This window comes from Monopterus albus, unplaced genomic scaffold (assembly GCF_001952655.1).
Source record: "Monopterus albus unplaced genomic scaffold, M_albus_1.0 scaffold127.1, whole genome shotgun sequence".
In the NCBI taxonomy this organism is placed as follows: Eukaryota; Metazoa; Chordata; class Actinopteri; order Synbranchiformes; family Synbranchidae; genus Monopterus; species Monopterus albus.
In genome coordinates, this window is record NW_018128007.1 from 702,311 (window position 1) to 722,348 (window position 20,038).

General features: G+C 39.6%; 1 protein-coding gene across 2 annotated transcripts; it reads right to left on the reverse strand.

Moving 5' to 3' along the window:
* Positions 1 to 6,318: 6,318 nt before the first annotated feature.
* On the reverse strand, positions 6,319 to 19,827 carry gal (galanin/GMAP prepropeptide). Of its 2 annotated transcripts, XM_020612664.1 has the most exons (7): positions 19,657 to 19,827; positions 18,856 to 18,936; positions 15,085 to 15,139; positions 10,957 to 11,028; positions 9,107 to 9,193; positions 8,673 to 8,744; positions 6,319 to 7,119 (listed from the first exon to the last, which is right to left on the reverse strand). In XM_020612664.1, exons 2-7 carry the CDS (start codon positions 18,934 to 18,936, stop codon positions 7,058 to 7,060), a joined length of 429 nt encoding a protein of 142 aa, XP_020468320.1. In that variant the 5' UTR covers positions 19,657 to 19,827; the 3' UTR covers positions 6,319 to 7,057. The 2 variants fall into 2 exon arrangements, with proteins under 2 accessions (XP_020468320.1, XP_020468321.1); XM_020612665.1 differs by lacking the exon at positions 10,957 to 11,028 and having other exon boundaries at positions 19,657 to 19,821.
* Positions 19,828 to 20,038: the final 211 nt, after the last annotated feature.

The following is a 20,038-nucleotide window of genomic DNA, read 5'->3' on the forward strand; positions in this document are numbered from 1 at the left end:
GTCAGGAACCGAAACTGACAAACTGATGTGTACACAGGACGGCACAGCTGAGTCCCTACAGTAGATCAGAGAATTTGTAATTTATCACCTATTTTGTCATGTACATAACATTAGAATGAGTTTAGGTTTTTAGCAATGTGGATCAGTCTGAATAAATTAGAAAAGCATCACTTCAGGTTCAGATTTGTCATTTTGTGCGAGATTTGAATCCTGACTTTGATTTGATTTATTCTTTCAAGCATGTAAAACAGTTGATATGACAACACACATAATTTTGCACATAATCCAATATCAATATGCTTATACCTAGTACATGCTTGAATGGAGTAGGAAGAAGTCAGACTTATCCAGTCCTACCCCATGACATCATCTTACCATCATTGGTTTGCAAGCAGTAAATAATTATCTTCTACACCACACAAATAATATACTAAAAAATTATAAGTGTTAACATTCTTACATAATTACATTCTTAAATACTTATCTTCTACACCACACAAGTAATATACTAAAGAATTATTACAGCATTCATTCATTCATTCATACACCACACCCACAATCCTGAACGGGGTCACGGGTGGGGCCGGAGCCAATCCCGGCCGGCAATCGGGCGAAGGCGGGGTACACCCTGGACAGGTCGCCAATCCATCGCAGGGCTAACACATAGACGAACAACCACACATACACGCACGCACGCACTCCTATGGGCAATTTAGAGACACCAATCAACCTAAGCTGCATGTCTTTTGGTCAGTGGGAGGAAGCCGGAGCACCCGGAGAGAACCCACGCAAGCACGGGGAGAACATGCAAACTCCACACAGAAAGGTCCCAAACCCGGAACCTTCACGCTGTGAGGCAACGGCACTAACCACTGTGCCACCGTGCTGCCCCTTGCTTTTTATAAAGAAATACAATTAATATTATGCAAAATTGAGTTCAGCCTTTTGGCCCGGCCCTCCACAATATGTTTGCTTCTCATGTGGCCCCATGGAAAAAATAATTGCCCACCCCTGGGTTAAGGGAACACTGTAAGAAACTGCGAGACGCTTTAGAAGTGGTCAAGTGGAGTGGTATTTATTCCGAGCAGCCCTGAATGCAGCACCAGTCGAACCCAGCCCCTGTCATCCTAGAAACCGCTAGAAGCTTTTATACAGATTGAAAAACAAACTCCAGACAACCGAGGCTGAACATAATATTTGCCATTGTAGTGGCGTTTCCGTACTGCTTCACTCATCTTTTGTTTGGCTTTTATCTCATTGTTCCCAAAAGTCTAAGCGGCTGATTTTTTCCTGTGTGACAGCCACAAAGATGACAAGCTAAACTAGCATGCTGTCTAGTTAGCTAAGACGAATGAGAGCAAGCAGGGTCAACCTTGCCTACCACTTAAGCACTGTCAAACTGATCCTGCTCTTTACACCAAACTGGCCTTAAATCCCTTTGTTCGTCCAATGCAGCTGTTACTATTAAAAGATTTAGAGCCCTAAACCCTCCTCACCCCTCTTTATGGCCCTTTATTCGGAACAAAACCACAACCTCTTCCAAACTATCCATCTTCCTCGCCGTATTTCCCCCACAAAACCTTCCACCTTAGGTCTTTCACTATAAGCACCTCGTTTTCCTTTATCTCTAGAACATTCTGTCATCGCCATCCCTCAATCTATACCCCCCTTCTGCAGCCATGGGCTACAAAACCAACTAAATGCCTAATTATCAAATCAAACAAACAAAATAAAAAGACAAAAAAAAAAAAAAAACTGAAACGAAAATAGCAGCCAAGCAGGGTTCCCACCACTGATTTCAAGCTAACCCCATGTGCTTCCTCTCCGGTTGAGAGCTAACATAAAGAGACGTTGCATAAAGTAACAAACACCCTAAACATTATTGGAACTGCTCCACGGGCTCTTTACGAACCTAGTTACATACAAAGATAAAGCACTAAACCACAACAGCTTCTATCGGTTTAGAAAACAAAAGATAAAAGTAAAGCTCACCATGATATCTGTGCTTCAGGGCCGAAAACCGAGCACGCACACAAGAGAAGGGCGTCACAGAAGGGTGACGCAATACGTAAGAACGTAATGATGCATTAAGGGAAGATCGTTGAAAACACACGCGGTAACTTCCGAGGCTTAGAAGTGAAGCCAATGCTTCATTCACTATTCACTTTGCATCATTCTTGTGTAAGTGGTCACAACTGCTTTGCAACAGCTTTTTCAAGGATTTTGGAAATAAATAGGAGATTGGATATTGGTCTATAATTAGCTAGGACACCTGGGTCAAGAGTAGCTTTTTGAGTAGAGGTTTAATTACTGCAACCTTAAAGGCCTATGGAACATAACCTGTTAATAGAGAAAGGTTAATCAGATCTAGTATGGATGTAAACAAGAAGTACATGAGTTTCATTACAAACATGTAAACATGTAAATATCCTGAGAGTTTCAAACTAAAAACCTCAAATTACATACTTTAGTGTACAGAAATAAGGAAATGCCATGTTACCCATCTGGAGCAACATGGAAAAATAGGTTTAAAAAAAGATTGTGTAATTTGTATCCCTCCTGATGCATTTTAGTTAAACTATCTGATTTAAAGATGGAGTCTTTGTGTCTTTCTTCCTCAGGAAGCTGAAACGTGTTGGTCTCTCCTCTCAGCTGCTCGCAAACTTCTACAGAGCAACCATATAGACCATCCTCTGTCTCAGTGTGACAGTGTGGTAAGGAGGGCTGGACGGATTGCTGCAGACCCCACCCACCCAGGCAACAGTCTGTTTATGCCCCTTCCCTCCAGGAAAAGGTACAGGAATATAAAGACTAAAACAAACAGACTGAGACACAGCTTCTTCCCCAGAGCTGTGAAATCAATCACCCTCCTAACCCCTAGTCACACGCACAACCTCCCCCCTATGGACAGACACAGAACACTGGACTCACATCTCTTCCTAAAGACTGAGATTTACACTGAGCTGCACCTTATAATGTTACTACACTCTTGCTGCTAACATGCTGCTGACCTGATTAGGTCCCATACATCCTTCTTTATTTGTTCATATTTTTATATTGACTTATACAATTGTGTGTTATGTAAATAATATATCTGTTTGTTAAGCTGAGAGCTGCCGGAAAAAATTTTGTTGCACTATGCATAATGACAATAAAGATTCTTGACTTCATTTGACTTATCTTTGTCTGACTTAGTCCTTCTCTGCCACTTGTTTTGCTCTCGGTGTTTTTTTGTATTGTGTAATATGTCCTGATTCAGTCAAACCCCAGACTTTTCTCCATGTTATTCAACATGCTGTCACTGGATCTTATTTCACCATGTGTGGACAAACCTTGTGCTGTGCTCTGCAAGTCCAACCGACAGCTGAGGGGAGACATCGGCTGGTGCTCACACGCGGAAACTTTTTTCAGAAAATATCAAAGCTGCTAGTTTTTGTTGTTGTGCCTTGATTCTTTCCTATTCTCTCTCTGCTATCCACTGCCTTGAGATTTTAAAAAATGAATTGAATACTGAAGCCTCCTAAGAGAGGAGGAATGGATACAGTGACCAGTAGTGACTTTTAATATATGAATATATTGTGTCCTGTTTTTTTTTTTTTTTTTTTTTTTACGTCAGTGAAATAATTTAAATCAATGAAGAGAAGCATGAAAGATTTACTTTTTTGTTTTGTTTTCCAGACAACTCAAGTGGCACAACACTGCCATCTGGTGTGGCTTTTCCTGCTCATGAAAGCGTCCTCCTCTACAATTTGATGCACTGTATTCACAAATAGATTTTGTTTATTTCAATGAGATGTTTCTTTTTACCTTTGTTGAAGTTTTACAGGTGACTGAGCCCTGAGTTGTACCCTGGGTTACCCCAGCACACATCACATATAAATGTAAACTTTAATGTGCCCAACTAAAATCACAAATAACCAGATACTTACAATCAAGCATAGAAACCATAAGACAGTGTCCAATTGGGTTGGACCTGTAGAACAGAAATGGACAAGGAAAGAGAAGAGAAGCTGATTCTACTCTTTCTTTGTGTTTTTATCTGTTGTCCTGGTGTCACTGTACTGCCACATCAGGAAACAGTATATGGATCATTTTCCAAATAAATTTTTTCTCTCCATTTTGTACACTTGACCAGCTTTTACACAGCCTGAGTGGATCGTTTCAAACTACCACCCAGCGTGAACAAAATTGTCTGTGCTGGTCTAATGTTGCCATGTGAATGAGGAAAACCTGGATATATTTTTCACATAATGTATAAGTTTAGCTTTGTGGCAACATTGTGTATCATATCTGACTCTTCGGTCAGGCTGCTTACAAAACAGTAAATGATCTATCTATCTATTTATATTATAGATATAATGTTTTTGGGGTATCCATTTTCAGTTCTAGCTGCAGTATCTTCAGTGAACATCCTAGCTCATCATTTCTGTTTGTCGCTCTTCTCTGTGTTTAGGCCCCCCTGTCTCTGCTGCTGGGATGGGGATCCATAGAGCAGCCGTTATCATCATGTTCTACATCTGCGGCTCCATTACATACACCTGGGATGAAGGTGCTAACTTTAAGAGCTACTCCTACCGCACCTCCAAGGTCAGAGTTTAGGTACACAATATAAGCACACAGAACTGAGTTAAGAGAATTATGTGGTGCTTTTAATTTTCACTTAAAACAGCGGGAAATTAGGTAATATATTACTACCCAGTACTTGGCTTTCTAAATATAGGCAACACTGCACATGGTGACAAGGTGTCTAGCTGCTGATTTAGGATCAGATGAATCTTTGATATGTGTCTACAGTGGCTGGGTAAGGACTGACATGGGAGGACCTCATGTAAGTATCGCTGAAGCTGCATAATGCTGGTATACAAAAATGAGCCCTACTGGACTACTGTAGTACTCCATTTTATGGCATGGATTACTCATTTAGGTAAAGAGAAATGACAGCCAATCATTACTTTAAGACTGTCTGTCAGTCTGGAAAATCTAAAGAACATTGCAAGTGTCTTAAGTGCACTCACAAAAACCATGAAACTGATGAAACTGGCTCTGATGAAGACCACCCCAGGAAAAGAAGAGCTAGAGTTCCCTCTGCTGCAGAGGATACATTCATTAGAGTTACTGGCATTTCAGATTAGAGTCCAATAGTGCCAGTGTTCAAGTAGCCAACACATTTCAACATCAGCTGTCCAGAGAAGAAAGTCTGAATTGACACGTCATGGTCAAAGTGCGTGAAAGAAACCAGTACTGAAGAAAATGAATAAGAAGAAGAGAATTGCTTCTTCCCGTGTCTTCCTCTGGTTATATATAAATACAAAAATGTAGTCACTTAACCAGCATGGTTGTTGCAACATTCTGCCTTGACATGCCATTCCAGCTGGTTTGTTGTACCATTAGGGCAGCGGCCCAAAACACACCTCCAGGGTTATGTGAACAAGATGGACAGTCATGTAGTCCTACATCAGATGAACTGTACCCCCCAATCACCCAGCCTAAAAACCAACTGAGATCATTTGGGATGAGCTGGAATACAGCATGAAGTAAAAGAATGTGCAGCATATATGGGAATTTCTTTCAGGCTGTTAGAAAAGCATTCCAGGTGACTACTTCATGAAGCTGGCTGAATGCCAAGAGTGTGCAAGGTTGTTATCAAAGCAAAAAGTGACTACTTTGAAAAATTTTACATTTAAAATGCATTTTGCTTTCTTGACACTTTTTTGGTTACTAGGTAATATAACCACATAGCCTAACTAGGCATACTGTTGTGCCATTCTGTCCTGTTTTGTAATCTCAATTAGCAACAGGTGCCTGATTCCACAATAAAGTTCATAGAAAAGCCACTAACAGGATCCAGCTGAACATTCCCTTCAAGGCTTCTCTGCACTGGCTCCCTGTAAATTCCGGAATAGAATTTAAAATCCTTCTCCTAACATATAAAGCCCTTAATGACAAGGCTCCATTGTATCTTAAAGACCTCGTAGAGCCTTATCATCCTAACAGAGCACTTCGCTCTCAGAGTGCAGGTTTACTTGTGGTTCCTAGAGTCCACAGAAGCAGAATGGGAGGCAGAGCCTTTAGCTATCAAGCTCCTCTACTATGGAACCAACTCCCAGTCTCAGTTCAGGAGGCGGACACCCTCTCTACCTTTAAGACTTAAGACTTTCCTTTTTGATAAAGCTTATAGTTAGGGTTGGATTGGGTGAGCTGAAAACACAAAACAGTCAAAATCACAACATCAGATTTAATTGGCTTTCAATCAAATACTATACATTAAATCAAAATACTACTTTACACCAAATTAAGGCAAAGTGTGCAGTGTCACCGTGTCTTTGAATGACCCTCCTACATGAAACAATGGCAAAAATATCTAGTTAGGTAGTCATTGGCGTCCACTGTAGCGCCCACTATTGGCACAGTTATATGAAATTCAGCACACTCATTTAGGACCCTTGGGTGCACAAATCCCCCAGGTTTGGTTAAATTATATTGCAAGCCACTGATGAGTTATAGTTTAGCAAATGTTTTATGGCAACAGGAAGTGAAATTTTGATATATTTTGGCTAACTCTAGCAAAGATAAACTGACACTGATCTGTTTTTGACTAGAAAGTCAGACATTTTACTGTATATTAAACAAAGTGAAGCATGTATTTTACTTCCCCCCCCCCTCAGTAAACACTGTGAATGTGGGATGGGAAGAAATAAATTCAAGTTATCCAGTGTGTTCAGTGCCATTTGTTTATTTCACTTCATTCTCTTAAATCAAATACTATATTTAGATCATAATAATTCTGATCAGTGGTCCACATTACCTAGATCTGCCTACAGCCAGTAGACACTCGCTGACCTTCAGTAGAGATAAAGTTTTATTTACAGAAAAAGCAGAAAGATCTTGATATTTCAATTGAAAGAAATCTATTTCTGTCACAAAGAGTTAAAGAATGTGATCTTGGGTACCAGGACAAATCCAGTGTCAACGTGTGAATGGAGCTACAGTAAGGTTGAGATTTAGGGCCATGGGAGACTTGGGTCGAAGGGGGATGAACAGCAGGCAGGTGGACACATTAGACACTGGCCAGTTCATCTGATGTCACAGAGGAAGGCAGGCTGTCCAAGGCTCCCATCTCTGTAGCCGCAAACACAAACATGGCGTTCTCAGGGCTCACAGAACATTACTATAGACATACGTATGAGACAAGTGGGTTATCGGTTCAACAAAGGTCAAAGTCAGAGCTTTTAACACAATTCACCAGTGTTTACCAAATACTGTCTTTGTGAAGTTATTAAGTACTGTGTGTTTTACTTGTCATTTTGTCCTGCCATTAGCAGGGCCTATATATGACTATCAGTCTGCTTGTCCAGGTTACATTTTTATCCAAACATATATCAAGAACTGGTGGCCAGATTTCCATGCCATCTGCTCAGGATGTTCATTATATCCAAAGAAGATTCACGACGGTTCTGGTGAGCTTTTGGTCCTTACACCAATGCCCAGCATAAGAGGAAATCCTCCAGCTGTACACAATATGTCTTATAACTGATTCAATGGGCAGATGTCTGAGCTCATTTATGAAATGAACCCTTGACCCTTCCTCTAGGACAAATAGTGCATTTTGGTCCAACTACTGGTAAGACTGGTACTGTTAACACTTGAATACTGTGGGGCACAATAAATGTTTCAGCCTCTGGGGCTCGATAGCAGGCTGCTTAAAATTTTCTTAGTTTTAGTATTTGGTTTAAAACAAATCAGGGCCAAACTGAATTTGAACTTATGTATGTATAAAGAATATGGGCCCACAATTTCATATAACTCTTCTTACAGCTATTTTATATATTTAATATTGCTTCAATGACTTCAGAAAGTCTTTCTGCACAATTGAAGATTTTGTAAATGCATTAAATTGCCACTTTTGCACTTCAGTGGCATAGTGCAAAGAGTCCAAATTTGTCTCATCAGACCAGAGATTCTTTATCCTCATGCAGAGTCCTTTTAATGATGGCTGACAAACTCCAAGCAGCTGTCATCTGATTTTCACTCAGAGTGGCGTCTGTCTCGCTACTCCACCAAAAACACCTGATCAATGGAGCACTGCTGAGATGCTTGTCCTTCCAGCAGGTTCTCTCACAGTTACTGAGACCACTGTGCTCCTGGAAACACTCAGTTTTTGATTTTTAGCAAACATGAAAAAAAAAACTAACTAAAAACATGTTTTCACTTTGTCATTAATGGTTACTGAGTGTAAACCAGTATGCAAAAATGACATCTGACATCAATCCACACTTTCAACTGCAGGACCACACAAGGATACACTTTGTACACTTTGACATTAACATGATACTAAAATTCCACCAACCATGATGCTCAGGGTGATTTACTGTATACATAGCACAGACAGAGGAAGTTTGTCTCAGCAAGGATTTCAAAAATTTGTTAAAATAAATGGCAATCATGGACTATCTTATAGATACACCAGGAATTTCCACTTTAATTTCAAAACCTAAACTATAGTTTATTTCTGCAATATAAAAGAAGCTAGATACCAGGTGCCTGTTTTAGAAAACTGGTTCCTAACATAGAAAATTCCACAAATGATTGATCAGAGGGTTGGCATGCCAGTGCTAAACCTATCTTCAAGTTAAAAGCTTAAAGAATATCTTAAGACAGAAATAAAAGCTTACCTTTAAGTTTGAGGTATGACAGGAAGTCAATCACAGTATGAATGATATCTTCATCTGCTAATCTCAGGACACCTGTGGAGACAAAATGTCAAAGTGCAGCCTGTTATGTCATTTAAAGTTGGCAGTACACTCTAAGGGTTGACTAGAGCTCTAGTAACATTACATGGTGAAATATACACTGCTCAAAAAGATAAAGGGAACACAACATAGTTGAATGTCTTATTTTTGTGTTCCCTTTATTTTTTTGAGCAGTGTATATCTCCAGGTACCCACGTGTCTTGACACAAAGGAGAATCTTGAAGATTTAATGTTACAGTAATGTAAATTACAGAGAACAGTTAACCAAAAACAATGCAAATCAGCTTTATGGGACCTAGTGAACAAACTTGAAGCAGTAGAGAGAGGGACACCCTGTTTCTGTGAGACACACAGACCTGTTCTGAATTCTTCTTCCTGGCCCATGTCCCTCTTGCCAGCCAGGCCTGGCTTGTCTCCTAGTGTCCTGTGTCCATCTATTCCATCTGGACAATGAGGAGTGATCACAGCCAATACAGTCATAAAAACAGCAGATCAGTCAGCTGAGCATTTGAGTTCACTGGTTACAGCCCTGAGTTCAATTCAATTGAAATACAAATTCATAATGTAAAGTTAAACAGCAGTTCCACTTGATAAAAGTCTAATACAAGTATGATTTTCAGGTTTTCTTTGCAAGAAATTCATTTCCAGCTGCTCCAGGCTAGGAGCGAAAGCACAGTGTTCTACACTTGGTTATTTAAGCATGGTGTTTGGTTTGTATTTGTTTGGTTCAATTTCCAAACTTGTACAGACCAACTGCAGGGCTTGGCTCATGGAATTGCAGTAAAGCAGGGATTCAACCAACAGAAAAAATAAAATAAAACATATGACTGCAGTATTAACACACGAGGAGATGCATCAGAAAAATAACAATGACATAAATGAAAATAAATAATGGACAAAGAAAGTGGTTTGCTTAGCCATGGTGGTGGGGGCATCATTAGCTCACAGTCTATTCCTATGGAACCTATGCACTTAAAAAGTGGCAGTGAGTTTTCATGGTCCCCAACCTATGGGCTCACCAACAATTAAGCATTTGCAAACAACCACTTTAAAAGTGTTAGAATCGCTGGTGGTCCTGGTTTCAGTGCTCCATGATCGCTATGCTATGCAACAGACTGGAACACTAGTCAGAACAGGCATGTTAACTGATACTTGTGTTTGGAATGAAGCATGAGTAGCTATGAGCAGCTTGGAAAATCTGAGGAACCTGACTACAGTCCAGATTCAAGTCTCTAGTGAGCTCTAGTGTTCAGTACAGAGATTGTCATGATGCCCCGCACTTCCTGTTACACACTTTTATTTTGGTAGACTTCTGCTGTCCTGTCTGCCCCATGCTGGCTCCAGCTTTACCTGACCTGGTCAGTTCCCACTACGTACATCTGCAGCCCATTGTGCACAATAAGCCAGCCTTGAGCTTTCACTCTGCTTGATCATCCACTGAGAATACGTCTCCTGAGTGCGTCCAGTGCTCGTTCCTGTTTGCCCCATGTGGACTCGAGTCCTGTGTTCCCTTTGTGCTGTGCTTGGACTTTCCTGTATATGAATGCTTGTTTGTGGTCAGTCTGTACATGGCCACAAGTTGTTCTCTGAGTTACTCATCCATTTCCTGTCAGAACTGATGCTTCTACCTCAGCCAGTTACATTACCTGTGTATGTCGTAAAACCAGTTACCTTACTGTGGTGAATGTGTTCAATAGAGTGTGTATTTTCCTCAGCAGTTACCAAGCCTGTGTTGATTCTTTGTCTGCCAATTTACCCTTGTATATCTGACATTTATACTTTAGGCTTACATTTGGATTAGCCGAGGAACACTGCACTGATTTGGTCAAGTAGCTCGAGTAGCTACCTGATTCTAAAAGTACTGTATTCAGAGCACAGCATCTCATTTATTACCAGGTGCAGTTTGTGCTTCTCATGTATTACCATTATATGATACTTACAGTGTTAAGTATCTGTTTTTCTGTCCCACTGCAATCCCACTGAGCCACACCTTTCCTTTCCCAACAAATGCTCATATCAGCATGAATTCCTTTGCTTAAAGCACAAACAGAAATGCAACATTTGGATTCATATGCGCAGACAGCAGCAGGATGACAGATGTCCTCCTCTGATGAGTGACAGAAGCAGCTAAGAGGCAAGGTGTGTGGACAGAGCAATTCCTGGCCTGACACCAAGGCCCTGCAGCGGCCGTATGTTTCTATCTTACATTGATTGACCAGCTCGTCTCTGCCTCTGGCACTGGGAGAATCCTTTATCTGAATTAGGTGATCAATACGACCTGAAACACAGGATGAGGCAGGAGCAACCTTTACCTGGGCTTCTCACACACACACACACACACACACACACACACACACAGGGACAACATTTCCAGGGTACCAGCTCTGGACTCCACAAATTGGTAAGAACATGTGTACACACACAAACACACACACATCTGGAAACCCAGTGTTCTCTTAATGTGTCCTCTAAAGGTAATGAGGCAATCTTTAAATTACACTAAATTAGATGACACAGTAGAGACTGTGGAAGGGACAAAGAAACAGAACGGCATTAATTCACAGAAGATGAACGAGACTGTCTCTTTTGTAAACCCAAGATTAGTCACAGCTCTATTCTGTATACAAGTACAACGAGAAAATTATAGTCATGGTGCAGCTAAGGTCATTTGCAATTAGCAGTTACTACTACAGTTCTGCTCAGGTTAGGAAATATGTTTATTCATTTTTGTTGTTGTTGTTGTTGTGTTGAATAATAGTTAGATAAGCTAAGTATTTTAAGAACAAACCTTAAAATAGAAGCTTTAAATGCCTGGTCTGTTTCTAAATAATGATGGAAATTACTGAATGTTTAATAAGTTTAATGAAAAAAATCAGATACTGTATTTAAAATGTTCTATTTTGTTAGGCTTTACTTCAGATTTAGGGATTATATTTAAGCGTGTTCAGAAATATTTGTCAAAGAATAGTGAACATCACAACTCAACTCAGCTTTACTCAGCCTAACGCTGGCTCAAGGTGCTTTACAAGATACAACAAACAGAGAAGAAAAATAATGAACCAATCCCAAACGTTATTTTGGGATTTAAAGGAGATAGGGAGGATCATGAAAATACCATGAAATAAGAGTCCCAGTAAGCCATGTCAGTGAGAAGACATGCACAACACCAGAGCACCAGAACCAGCTCACCTAAATGGAATGCAGCCCCATAATGCTGTTAATTACCCTATTTCACAGTAATGTTAGGGGCAAAATAGTACTTTGCATTCTGGGATTTTTTAAAGATGTCCTGTTGACAAAATGACAGCAATAGAACTGAGAGAGTATAATGCACAGATTGTATTTAAGTAGTTTTATTATTATTGCCAGGACACATATCTACTAGCATAACCATTAAGATGTCGTTTCTGTATGGCAGGTAGCTGCAGTGGTACTCAGTTGACAACTGTAATGCCAACACAGCATAATCACACATTGCCTCTTGTGGAAAACTTAATGTCATTAAAACTTAAATTACCAGCCTCTAATGTAGTTAGCTATTTAGTTCAGCTTTATTTACTCATTCAGGAAATCTCAACAAGATTAAGATAGCTGATAGTACTTTATATTGTGTTTACATTACAGTTGTCATGCACCACACAAAGGGAACAGCTAGCGGTTACATTAGCACTGCCTTTCTCAAACTTAGGGTCATAGTTGGTATAATAAAATGCATAACAATACTATGATATGTGAATTATTTTTTCTAATCAAAATAGAAGAGGAGCACTCTTTTTTGTACACCGGTCTGGTCAGCTCAACCTCATCTTGGCAAGCAAAGTTCATAAATTTTCCTAGTGGACCAATAGGTTTTCCTCCTAAACTGCTGAGACACTGTCCAGCCTATACAGGACATGCTGGCTGCAGTGACACTGCTGGTGCAAGCCTTAACAGCTGTCAGAGCTGCTGCCTTCACATCTGCAAAGCAGATTTGGTAACAAATGAAACTTGGAGAAATGGAAAACCTGCGGCCAGCAGTGCAGAAAATGAGCGACAGAGAGAAAAAGGACTTGTTGGCTGATGCTAAGTGTGCAAAGGTAGATAATGATCTGTAAACAGTAGGCCAAGGATTATAAACAGCTGCTACATGTGATGATGAACAAAGTAGAGACAGAAGCAAAGAGGCAGGAGCATCAGTGGAGTGCACAGGGAGCACGACCTGTGTCACTGGCACTTTGTTTGATTACTGTAGAGCTGCTTGACCCATCATTGTCTAATCACACCTAGCTAAGTGGCTACTGAGTGCAGTCAGTGCAGAAACAACAAACGAAGCCAGAATGATTAAGTTAAATCTAAATGTCTGCAAAGAAAGTGCAAAAACTGATAGTTTGACTGTAAATGGGTCAGAAAAACATGGAAATTTATTCTTTCCTTTTTATGAAAAATGGGAATGGGCTGCTAATTTCTCTCTCTCTCGTTGTGAAGCATATTTCTTATAGACCATTCATCGGTTCTTTTTGCTGTAATAATTAATAGGCAGCTCAACAGTTAAATGATGTGTTAAATACTGGCTGTTCCATGTAAACATTCTGAAAAACATGGGGAAGGAGGAGGGAGAAGGAACCAGCACAGATTCTATCACAGCTGAACACTGAATGTTAATGTGTGACTGAAGTAAATTAGAGCGCCGTATATCAGTTCATATGATCAGGTTGGACTAGTCTTCAAATGTTACTTACTGCTGCATTGCCTGAAATAAAATGAATGGCATGTTATGTTGCATAAAACACCACACATGTAGCTGCTTACTGGACAGTTGGACTAACAAAATATTTGATGCTCTTGTCAGACAGTCCAAATAATGTTTGATTTGTCCAAGTTCATTATAATATGGTTCGAAATGTATGTACGCTTTTATTTCATTTGCATGTACGTTTACAATGAAATGAATATATTTTATATAGGCTACAGTTTAATTTCAGGTTTTGTTGTCTTCATTATCAGTAGTTTACAAATGCAGACATTGTAGCAATTCATTAGGGATTTTTGTTTTGACCAGATTTCTCTTCTGGGTCTCAAGCTGAAAAGGTTTGGGAACCCAGGCATTAGTAGTTGGTGCTAGCGTTATCCTGAGCATGTCATTACATCAATTCTGTGAACCCTTAACTAAACTAATATTTCAAACTAAATGTTGTCACTACCTAATCACAAACTGCCATCATGTCTCTACCTTCACTGGCCTTGTAATAAAAGGCTTCTTAGCTTGTGAACACTAAAACCCCTGCACTGGAGCCACTGGAGCCACTGGAGCCAGTGGAGCCAGTGCACATCACTGTCACAGAGACAGTATTTGTGGGGAGAGAAGTCCCACTCACACTCTACTTTCAGTCTTACTATTGTCATTTTACTGATGATTCCCCCTAAAAATCCCAGAATGCAATGCACCATTTACTCCCTGACATCACTTTGAATAAGTGCAATTTGTGGATCATACTTTCCAAATGTGCGGTGGCTTCACATCACATCTCCCTGTCACCTGCTACTATGTTATCTGCTGGAACTTTGACAGTAACTGTGCTAAAGGCTGAATTGCTCAAAATGTTTTCTATGGCTCATCTCTTTTTATAACATTTCTGTTTTTCAGCTGGTTTGAAGCCTTTCAAGCTCCATTTATTATCTTTTGTTTGCTGTTGTTGTTGTGTGGGGGTGTGTTTTATTTTATCTTAATGAAGAGTGCCTCACTCCTCGACCTTTGCTAAAATTATTTATCTATTAATTCCTAAGATTTGGTAATACTGTTGTATCATTTATTCATCTACCTAGAAGCCCTCTCCCATGCACTCTATTTCAGTGGATACAAACAGATTTGGATATTTTGCTGTTAAATGATATGGACTACTGACATTTTGACCACTGCCTAGGCTGTAGTCAGCTGATGTGAACAAAACTGAAGCACTCAACACGATCAATCACCTGCTGTCTGAGCACAGAGAGGCAGAATGATGCAGAGACAGACAACGGACTCAACAGCAGTACAGGCATGGAAATAAGTGCTGAAGAATAAGTGATAGTTAAAATGTGCACACTTCACAAGTCCTGGAAGTGTAAATGAACTGTTCAAGAAGCCAGCATTTCATTACTGTACAGCCAAGATAGCGGTATGAAAACTAACATACTGATGTATTGTGTGGTTCAGGTTACTGTATTTGCTTCGCACAGACACATACAGTTTATGGAAAAATGTGTAAAAATGCATGTGTACTAATACATAATGTTGACCAAAATTATATTTCCAGATGTACTGAAGTGAGATTTTACATTTGAGGTAACAGCTGATCACTAATGCTGTACTTACGAGGACCCAACAGGTAGCCAGCACTGTTCAGGGTCCAGCCGCGCTTCTCTTTTGCCTGTAGGTCATAGACAGAAACACACTTCTTGTATTATTCATTGTGTTTACTTCTGAAATGTCTTTTAACTTTGTCACGTCTTAAGTCTCTTCAAATAAAAAATACAGGCATTCAGTGTTTAAAGACTATGGCTGAATTATTAAAGTCAATAAATGAGTTCTCTTTACCACTTTTTATGTATCTATTATTACAGTCTACCTCCAGTCAGTTTGCTGCACTTGTTTAAGAATCTCACACAGAGTAATTTATTGCTCTTTTAATGACTCTGAGTTCCATTTTTTAGCTTCATTGTTAGAGTGCTTGTCATCCATCAAGAACTGGTTTAACAGTAACTATCTTCACATAAACCCTAATAAGACTGAAGTGCTAATTATTGCACCTGATAATAAGATCCCGTCAATCAGACAACGCCTTGGTTCATTGGGCTCCTCTGTCCAGTCGAGCCTCAGAAACCTTGGTGCTGTGTTTGATCAGACTGTGTCTCTTGATTGCCACGTAAGACAGGTGGTAAAAAATTGTTTTTATCACCTGAGGAATATTTCTAAACTAAGGCAAATGTTATCAAAGGTTGATTTGGAAATGATTATCCATGCTTTTATCTCTGCACGTCTTGATTACTGTAATTCTCTTCTTATCTGTTGCAATAAGTCAGCTGTAAATCGTCTTCAGATTGTGCAGAATGCTGCAGCGAGGCTTTTAACTGGAACCCCTAGAAGAGCTCATATTATGTCTGTCTTATTTTCACTTCACTGGTTACCAGTCAGGTTTAGAATTGACTTTAAAATTTTAGTGCTAACATTTAGGGCACTTCATGATCAGGCTCCTCAGTATATTGCTGACCTATTAACCCCATATTTCCCGAAGTGTGTTCTCCATTCCTCAACTCAGGCCATTATGGTGGTCCCCAAAACCCGTTTGAAGACTAGGGGGGGCCCTGTCTTTTCAGGCTGTGGCTCCTAGACTGTGGAATGTGTTGCCCCTGTCACTGTGCATGGCCAAATCTGTTGGTGGTTTTATGAAGCAGCTGAAGACACATTTGTTTAGTCAGGCTTATAGTTGATTTGATAGTTTGGTTTTAATTAATTTTTATCTTAGTTTTATATATTATCTGTTGGTGTTGTTTGCATATTGTTGTTTTGTTTGTTTTGCATTCTGCATTGCTGACTTTGTGAAGCACTTTGTGATTTTATCTGTGAAAGGTGCTATATAAATAAATCTTTACTTACTTACTTACTTTACAGACAAAAGTTTAGAAATCTGAAAGTCAACGTTACTTTTATAATGTCGAACACATTGTACACTACCTATCAACTATAAGTACTGTATATACTGTAAGATGTTTTTAGTCATAGGTTGTGGTATGTTGCTTTGTCAGTTTCTGGTGCCCCCTGCATAGTGGTGGAAGAAATACTTTGTACTTAGATTGTTTAGTTAAGGAGCCCATGGCATGCTTTTCCTTGTTTTTTATAACTTATCTACAAAGTTACAACAATGTATCTACTGAATGTTCTAATACTTCTTTGCAGAAGTTTATACACGTCTTGCAAATTCTCACTGGCAAAACTTTTTTTTTCAAACAATGTGATTCCTTTGAATGGTCATAACCTCCAGGCAGTTGCATGTTCATGTGAGCTTGCCTGACATCCACCGGTGCCATTCTAAAAGCTGGATTTTTCAACTGTGCCTGGTTTTGTGGATATATTTTCCCTCCTGCTGCACTGTGACCAGAGGATGTGAAGAAAAATATAGGGCCTGAGATTACTGCAAGTCTGGGAATGGTCCTGTACAGGGACTTGCTGTTTTATCTGACCGGGTCTAACTTACAAGCAACCAGCCTGTGAAGACCCCATGGCAGTGAATGATCAGCTCATCAAGGCTGGATTCTCACATAGCACAGTACCTGTTTGTTTTAACTGTTTGAGGCCAGTTTGAGTTGCATGTGATGTGTTGCTGGTTAAGCAGCAGATTAGATTAAATTGATGTTATTGTTGGTGCTACGCTACCTGTTTGGGACTGTATGTGGCCATGTGGGGGAAGACACAACGATCACTGGTTGGATTTACCAACCTTGGAGCTACTTCAAATGGAGTGATGTTTCCACTACTCAGTGGGACTTAACGGTAAGTTTAAAAAACACACACCTTTCATGTTTGTTAATGCCTTTTTTCTGTTATTAGAGAGAATTGTTGTAAGGCTGGAGAAGTTGCTATGTCTGCATTATGCCAGTTAAAATATGGGGGTTTTGCCCACTTTGTTTAGTTACACATCTCTTTTCATCAGTACATATACCATTGTTTACCTATCTATGGAGGAGACATCCCAATTAATTAATTCCATTACGGTTCGTCATGCTGTCCACTTTCATATTCTAGCTCAAACATGTCAAGTAGGATTTGAGGGTTGTTTTTGTCGCTCTCTCTGGTTTTATCATTCTGAAATAATTACAGACTATTTGGAGTTATGAGGGGTGCCAGGCTAATCTAGAGGTACCCAAGATTAAACATTAAATGGCTGGAAATGAACATGCCAATACCACAGTGTAAAAATACTCTGTCAAATTAAAATCCTGCACTCAAAATGTTACTTAATTAAAAGTAGAAATGCATTAGCAGAAAATGTAATTAAAGTAAAATTAGCTGTACCTGTACCCGCTGCTACATTAAATGTGATGTACACAATAATAATCAAATGTGATATACTTTTTTTTTGGTGTTCATGGTCATAATGCAGGACGTTTACATGGAGAACAACAGTTTTTAAGTAACTTTATTATCTTTGAAGGCAAACCCTACTTCCTATCTTTTTGTAATTGCATGGACGTTTACATAAAGACTATCTCTTCTTCTGTTGATGCAAAAGCTTTGAAGATGTGTATGCTTTGTCAAAAATATGTAGCTTTCCCTTTATTTATTTATTTAATCTCTTTTATTCAGTTTTTACCCCGGGCACTGTTGTGTTGTGTTTTCCTTATATTGTATCTTTATTATGTGAAATAAAGTTTAAAAAAAGAGAAAAATTTCAATTCATATTTTCCAAAACGTTTGGTAAAAGCACTAATTAAGCAAAATACAGTTTACATTCAAGTATATCATATTTGATTATTATTGTGTACATCACATTTAATGTAGGACCTGGTACAGGTACCGCTAATTTTAACTCCTTTATATGCTGATAATTTGAAGTACTTGATATACAGCTGGGGACCTTCTGAATTTTATACCAAGGGTCAATACGTCTTGTGATTATACTGCATTTTGTTTTATTAAGTGGAGTCTGAAAAGTAACTAGTGAACAAAATTCTAAAATAAATTTAGTGAGTACAGAGTACAACATTTTTCTCTGAAGTGTAGTGAAGTCAAAGTTTGAAGTAGCAGGATATGAAAAATAATCAAGTACAAATAGCTCAAAATTGCACTTAAGTACAGTAAATATACTTAGTTACTTTGCATCTCTGCCTTTGCACTATACCTAAATAACAGAAATGCCCAAAAAGCTCTGCTGTCATGATTAGTACAATACCTACAAATTAGTACTTTGATATCAGTTGCCTTCGCCGATTGCTGGCTGGGATTGGCTCCAAATAATATTTAGACATTATTAGAATGTTTATTGTCACTTTACACCCTGCTGTTATTATAGGTTACTGTATCCCCGAATGATCTGGCATCTGAATATAAATGAAGTCGCAGTTACCGGTAATAACAGCAGCGGCTTACCGCAATGACCAGCCCGACGGTCTCAGACAGAGCTGCGCACAAAATGAGCGACACGCAGAACATCCCAAAGCACCTCTGCATCTAAGCAAGAGAGGAAAGAAAGTGTCCACCATCAGAAAATTATTTTATAACATTTGTAAGAGGTATATACCCACATCTGGACAAGGGAATTTACCGTATACCTGCCGGTAAATAGCTACAATCGACCACTACACTCCTCTGTGGCGTTTACTGCGCCCGGGAGACTTGAGTTTCCCGACTCTAGTCTTCAGGTCAGGCTGCGTGAGCCCGCTACCCTTTAAAATCTCACCAAACCGCTTGATGTTGCAGCTAGTTTGAATATTGCTACAGCCTACTGTTAGACAGTGATATTTTTAGCAGTGCATCATTTCTCCTACATGTAAAATGTGAAGAAAAAGTGTGACGGAGTAAAAAATACAATAACTTCTCTGAATCGGTGTGAAACAAAGGCTGGGCCTATAAAGTTGGATCAGCTGGATACACTGAGTTAAAACTTGCTCTTTGATGTATTCCTAAGTATCTAAGTACAGTAAATGTGGATATTTAGCCTACACTCCATTCAATTAAAAAGTTATACAGGTGGCCAGGCAGAGGGCACAGGTATAGTGAATTTACAGTGCATCCATTTACCAGTACAACACCGGCTTCTACTGAAGATGAATTCCATCAGGACCACTTTTCTCCATCATGAGTAACCTTCATTTTAGTGAGCATAAGCAAACTTTTCCAGGCACTAAAACTACGAAACGCCTGTTAAGCTAAACCAAAGCAGTCACCTACCTTTGATATGATTCCCCCGGAGTCTGAGCTGAAGTCTGCAGCAGGAGTTCTGTGTGTGGTTCGGATGAAACGAGGACTCCATCCACCTTTTATTGTGGTTGAGCCGATCAAGCTGCTGGGAGCTGGCGTCAGCAGCCCCCTCCTGCAGGTCACGAACAGAAAGCATGATGAAATTCACTAATATCATGTCATGCTGGCAGATTTTTCTTTGTCGCCCTCGGAGACTCTATATTGAATTTTAAAAAGGAAAAGTACATCTGCGCTATGTTTCTGTTCTAATCGTATATCCGACTTTAACCTGCTTAGTGCGGAGCATCATACATCTGGAAAGGAGCAGCTGGTCAGTGAAGCGGTCCCTGGCCATGGTCATCGGGCGTTAGGC